General features: G+C 49.7%; 1 protein-coding gene across 1 annotated transcript in view; it reads right to left on the minus strand.

Annotated features, from left to right (window-relative positions):
• Positions 1-5,910: 5,910 nt before the first annotated feature.
• The window catches only part of LOC130327719 (uncharacterized), a 2,703-nt gene continuing 1,053 nt past the window's right edge, over positions 5,911-7,560 (minus strand). The window contains exon 1 of the mRNA XM_056553420.1: positions 5,911-7,560. This exon is cut by the window's right edge and continues 1,053 nt beyond it. Coding sequence (XP_056409395.1) covers positions 5,911-7,560 — 1,650 coding nt within the window.

Genomic DNA, 7,560 nt, shown 5'->3' on the forward strand with positions numbered 1-7,560 from the left:
ATAACTAGTCTCTACACATAGGGGGCAGACATAACTAGTCTCTACACATAGGGGGCAGACATAACTAGTCTCTACACATAGGGGGCAGACATAACTAGTCTCTACACATAGGGGGCAGACATAACTAGTCTCTACACATAGGGGGCAGACATAACTAGTCTCTACACATAGGGGGCAGACATAACTAGTCTCTACACATAGGGGGCAGACATAACTAGTCTCTACACACAGAGCAGACATAACTAGTCTCTACACATAGGGGGCAGACATAACTAGTCTCTACACACAGGGGGCAGACATAACTAGTCTCTACACATAGGGGGCAGACATAACTAGTCTCTACACACAGAGCAGACATAACTAGTCTCTACACACAGGGGGCAGACATAACTAGTCTCTACACATAGGGGGCAGACATAACTAGTCTCTACACATAGGGGGCAGACATAACTAGTCTCTACACACAGGGGGCAGACATAACTAGTCTCTACACACAGGGGGCAGACATAACTAGTCTCTACACACAGGGGGCAGACATAACTAGTCTCTACACACAGGGCAGACATAACTAGTCTCTACACACAGGGGGCAGACATAACTAGTCTCTACACACGGGGCAGACATAACTAGTCTCTACACACAGGGGGCAGACATAACTAGTCTCTACACACAGGGGGCAGACATAACTAGTCTCTACACACAGAGCAGACATAACTAGTCTCTACACATAGAGCAGACATAACTAGTCTCTACACATAGGGGGCAGACATAACTAGTTTCTACACACAGGGGGCAGACATAACTAGTCTCTACACACAGGGGGCAGACATAACTAGTCTCTACACACAGGGGGCAGACATAACTAGTCTCTACACACGGGGCAGACATAACTAGTCTCTACACACAGGGGGCAGACATAACTAGTCTCTACACACAGGGGGCAGACATAACTAGTCTCTACACACAGAGCAGACATAACTAGTCTCTACACATAGGGGGCAGACATAACTAGTCTCTACACATAGGGGGCAGACATAACTAGTCTCTACACATAGGGGGCAGACATAACTAGTCTCTACACACAGAGCAGACATAACTAGTCTCTACACATAGGGAGCAGACATAACTAGTCACTACACACAGAGCAGACATAACTAGTCTCTACACATAGGGAGCAGACATAACTAGTCTCTACACACAGGGGGCAGACATAACTAGTCTCTACACACAGAGCAGACATAACTAGTCTCTACACATAGGGGGCAGACATGACTAGTCTCTACACTTAGGGGGAAGACATAACTAGTCTCTACACATAGGGGGGCAGACATAACTAGTCTCTACACATAGGGGGCAGACATAACTAGTCTCTACACATAGGGGGCAGACATAACTAGTCTCTACACATAGGGGGCAGACATAACTAGTCTCTACAAATAGGGGGCAGACATAACTAGTCTCTACACATAGGGGGCAGACATAACTAGTCTCTACACACAGAGCAGACATAACTAGTCTCTACACATAGGGGGCAGACATAACTAGTCTCTACACATAGGGGGCAGACATAACTAGTCTCTACACATAGGGGGCAGACATAACTAGTCTCTACACATAGGGGGCAGACATAACTAGTCTCTACACATAGGGGGCAGACATAACTAGTCTCTACACACAGAGCAGACATAACTAGTCTCTACACACACAGAGCAGACATAACTAGTCTCTACACACAGGGGGCAGACATAACTAGTCTCTACACACAGAGCAGACATAACTAGTCTCTACACACAGGGGGCAGACATAACTAGTCTCTACACACAGAGCAGACATAACTAGTCTCTACACACAGAGCAGACATAACTAGTCTCTACACACACAGAGCAGACATAACTAGTCTCTACACACAGGGGGCAGACATAACTAGTCTCTACACACAGGGGGCAGACATAACTAGTCTCTACACACAGGGGGCAGACATAACTAGTCTCTACACTTAGGGGGCAGACATAACTAGTCTCTACACATAGGGGGCAGACATAACTAGTCTCTACACACAGAGCAGACATAACTAGTCTCTACACACAGGGGGCAGACATAACTAGTCTCTACACACAGGGGGCGGACATAACTAGTCTCTACACATAGGGGGCAGACATAACTAGTCTCTACACATAGGGGGCAGACATAACTAGTCTCTACACACAGGGGGCAGACATAACTAGTCTCTACACACAGAGCAGACATAACTAGTCTCTACACATAGGGGGCAGACATAACTAGTCTCTACACATAGGGGGCAGACATAACTAGTCTCTACACATAGGGGGCAGACATAACTAGTCTCTACACATAGGGGGCAGACATAACTAGTCTCTACACATAGGGGGCAGACATAACTAGTCTCTACACACAGAGCAGACATAACTAGTCTCTACACACAGGGGGCAGACATAACTAGTCTCTACACACAGGGCAGACATAACTAGTCTCTACACACAGGGGGCAGACATAACTAGTCTCTACACACAGGGGGCAGACATAACTAGTCTCTACACACAGGGGGCAGACATAACTAGTCTCTACACACACAGAGCAGACATAACTAGTCTCTACACACAGAGCAGACATAACTAGTCTCTACACACAGAGCAGACATAACTAGTCTCTACACACAGAGCAGACATAACTAGTCTCTACACACACAGAGCAGACATAACTAGTCTCTACACACACAGAGCAGACATAACTAGTCTCTACACACAGAGCAGACATAACTAGTCTCTACACACACAGAGCAGACATAACTAGTCTCTACACAGAGCAGACATAACTAGTCTCTACACACAGAGCAGACATAACTAGTCTCTACACATAGGGGGCAGACATAACTAGTCTCTACACACAGAGCAGACATAACTAGTCTCTACACACACAGAGCAGACATAACTAGTCTCTACACACACAGGGCAGACATAACTAGTCTCTACACACACAGAGCAGACATAACTAGTCTCTACACACACAGAGCAGACATAACTAGTCTCTACACACACAGAGCAGACATAACTAGTCTCTACACACAGAGCAGACATAACTAGTCTCTACACACAGAGCAGACATAACTAGTCTCTACACACAGGGGGCAGACATAACTAGTCTCTACACACACAGAGCAGACATAACTAGTCTCTACACACACAGAGCAGACATAACTAGTCTCTACACACAGAGCAGACATAACTAGTCTCTACACACAGAGCAGACATAACTAGTCTCTACACACAGAGCAGACAGAACTAGTCTCTACACACAGAGCAGACATAACTAGTCTCTACACATAGGGGGCAGACATAACTAGTCTCTACACACAGGGGCAGACATAACTAGTCTCTACACACACACACAGAGCAGACATAACTAGTCTCTACACACACAGAGCAGACATAACTAGTCTCTACACACAGGGCAGACATAACTAGTCTCTACACACACAGAGCAGACATAACTAGTCTCTACACACACAGAGCAGACATAACTAGTCTCTACACACACAGAGCAGACATAACTAGTCTCTACACACAGGGGGCAGACATAACTAGTCTCTACACACAGGGGGCAGACATAACTAGTCTCTACACACACAGAGCAGACATAACTAGTCTCTACACACACAGAGCAGACATAACTAGTCTCTACACACAGAGCAGACATAACTAGTCTCTACACACAGAGCAGACATAACTAGTCTCTACACACACAGAGCAGACATAACTAGTCTCTACACACAGGGGGCAGACATAACTAGTCTCTACACACACACAGAGCAGACATAACTAGTCTCTACACACAGAGCAGACATAACTAGTCTCTACACACAGAGCAGACATAACTAGTCTCTACACACACAGAGCAGACATAACTAGTCTCTACACACAGAGCAGACATAACTAGTCTCTACACACAGAGCAGACAGAACTAGTCTCTACACACAGAGCAGACAGAACTAGTCTCTACACATAGGGGGCAGACATAACTAGTCTCTACACACAGGGGGCAGACATAACTAGTCTCTACACACACACAGAGCAGACATAACTAGTCTCTACACACACACAGAGCAGACATAACTAGTCTCTACACACACAGAGCAGACATAACTAGTCTCTACACACACAGAGCAGACATAACTAGTCTCTACACACACAGAGCAGACATAACTAGTCTCTACACACAGAGCAGACATAACTAGTCTCTACACACAGAGCAGACATAACTAGTCTCTACACACACAGAGCAGACATAACTAGTCTCTACACACAGGGGGCAGACATAACTAGTCTCTACACACACACAGAGCAGACATAACTAGTCTCTACACACAGAGCAGACATAACTAGTCTCTACACACAGAGCAGACATAACTAGTCTCTACACACACAGAGCAGACATAACTAGTCTCTACACACAGAGCAGACATAACTAGTCTCTACACACAGAGCAGACAGAACTAGTCTCTACACATAGGGGGCAGACATAACTAGTCTCTACACACAGAGCAGACAGAACTAGTCTCTACACACAGAGCAGACAGAACTAGTCTCTACACACAGAGCAGACATAACTAGTCTCTACACATAGGGGGCAGACATAACTAGTCTCTACACATAGGGGGCAGACAGAACTAGTCTCTACACATAGGGGGCAGACATAACTAGTCTCTACACACAGGGGGCAGACATAACTAGTCTCTACACACACACAGAGCAGACATAACTAGTCTCTACACACACAGAGCAGACATAACTAGTCTCTACACACACAGAGCAGACATAACTAGTCTCTACACATAGGGGGCAGACATAACTAGTCTCTACACATAGGGGGCAGACATAACTAGTCTCTACACATAGGGGGCAGACATAACTAGTCTCTACACATAGGGGGCAGACATAACTAGTCTCTACACACAGAGCAGACATAACTAGTCTCTACACACAGGGGGCAGACATAACTAGTCTCTACACATAGGGGGCAGACATAACTAGTCTCTACACATAGGGGGCAGACATAACTAGTCTCTACACACAGGGGGCAGACATAACTAGTCTCTACACATAGGGGGCAGACATAACTAGTCTCTACACATAGGGGGCAGACATAACTAGTCTCTACACATAGAGCAGACATAACTAGTCTCTACACATAGGGGGCAGACATAACTAGTCTCTACACATAGGGGGCAGACATAACTAGTCTCTACACATAGGGGGCAGACATAACTAGTCTCTACACATAGGGGGCAGACATAACTAGTCTCTACACATAGGGGGCAGACATAACTAGTCTCTACACATAGGGGGCAGACATAACTAGTCTCTACACATAGGGGGCAGACATAACTAGTCTCTACACACAGGGGGCAGACATAACTAGTCTCTACACACAGGGGGCAGACATAACTAGTCTCTACACACACAGAGCAGACATAACTAGTCTCTACACACACAGAGCAGACATAACTAGTCTCTACACACACAGAGCAGACATAACTAGTCTCTACACACACAGAGCAGACATAACTAGTCTCTACACACAGAGCAGACATAACTAGTCTCTACACACACAGAGCAGACATAACTAGTCTCTACACACAGAGCAGACATAACTAGTCTCTACACACACAGAGCAGACATAACTAGTCTCTACACACAGAGCAGACATAACTAGTCTCTACACACACAGAGCAGCCTTTTTTCTGGAGGGTTTTGTTTTGACACAATTTGGGTGCAAAACCCGAGGACAGAGTCCGTATCACATTAGTAAATAAACCCCACAGTCTTAATATATTTGTCCCACTTTTTGACCTGTTGCACTCTGTTTTGGTTTTCCGATTGTCCCAGAAGAGGTTCATACAGTGACCTTCCCCAGCGGGTGATGGGCATGGTGATGGCGGGTGGATGTGGTGACGGGCATGGTGATGGGCGGGTGGATGTGGTGATGGCGGGTGGATGTGGTGATGGGCATGGTGATGGGCATGGTGATGGCGGGTGGATGTGGTGATGGCGGGTGGATGTGGTGACGGCGGGTGGATGTGGTGACGGGCATGGTGATGGGCTTGGTGATGGGCGGGTGGATGTGGTGATGGCGGGTGGATGTGGTGATGGGCATGGTGATGGGCTTGGTGATGGGCGGGTGGATGTGGTGACGGGCATGGTGATGGCGGGTGGATGTGGTGACTGGCATGGTGATGGCGGGTGGATGTGGTGACGGGCATGGTGATGGCGGGTGGATGTGGTGACGGGCATGGTGATGGCGGGTGGATGTGGTGACTGGCATGGTGATGGCGGGTGGATGTGGTGACGGGCATGGTGATGGCGGGTGGATGTGGTGTCGGGCATGGTGATGGCGGGTGGATGTGGTGACGGGCATGGTGATGGGCGGGTGGATGTGGTGACGGGCATGTCGATGGCGGGTGGATGTGGTGACGGGCATGTCGATGGCGGGTGGATGTGGTGACGGGCATGGTGATGGCGGGTGGATGTGGTGACGGGCATGGTGATGGCGGGTGGATGTGGTGACGGGCATGGTGATGGGCGGGTGGATGTGGTGATGGCGGGTGGATGTGGTGACGGGCATGGTGATGGCGGGTGGATGTGGTGACGGGCATGTTGATGGCGGGTGAATGTGGTGACGGGCATGTCGATGGCGGGTGGATGTGGTGACGGGCATGGTGATGGGCGGGTGGATGTGGTGATGGCGGGTGGATGTGGTGACGGGCATGGTGATGGCGGGTGGATGTGGTGACGGGCATGGTGATGGCGGGTGGATGTGGTGACGGGCATGGTGATGGCGGGTGGATGTGGTGACGGGCATGGTGATGGCGGGTGGATGTGGTGACGGGCATGGTGATGGCGGGTGGATGTGGTGACGGGCATGGTGATGGCGGGTGGATGTGGTGACGGGCATGGTGATGGCGGGTGGATGTGGTGACGGGCATGGTGATGGCGGGTGGATGTGGTGACGGGCATGGTGATGGCGGGTGGATGTGGTGACGGGCATGGTGATGGCGGGTGGATGTGGTGACGGGCATGGTGATGGCGGGTGGATGTGGTGACGGGCATGGTGATGGCGGGTGGATGTGGTGACGGGCATGGTGATGGCGGGTGGATGTGGTGACGGGCATGGTGATGGCGGGTGGATGTGGTGACGGGCATGGTGATGGCGGGTGGATGTGGTGACGGGCATGGTGATGGCGGGGTGGATGTGGTGACGGGCATGGTGATGGCGGGTGGATGTGGTGACGGGCATGGTGATGGCGGGTGGATGTGGTGACGGGCATGGTGATGGCGGGTGGATGTGGTGACGGGCATGGTGATGGCGGGTGGGCATGGTGATGGGCGGGTGGGCATGGTGATGGGCGGGTGGATGTGGTGATGGGCGGGTGGATGTGGTGATGGGCGGGTGGATGTGGTGATGGGCGGGTGGATGTGGTGATGGGCGGGTGGATGTGGTGATGGGCTTGGTGATGGCGGGTGGATGTGGTGATGGGCTTGGTGA

Source organism: Hyla sarda, unplaced genomic scaffold (genome assembly GCF_029499605.1).
Source record: "Hyla sarda isolate aHylSar1 unplaced genomic scaffold, aHylSar1.hap1 scaffold_3028, whole genome shotgun sequence".
Lineage (NCBI taxonomy): Eukaryota > Metazoa > Chordata > Amphibia > Anura > Hylidae > Hyla > Hyla sarda.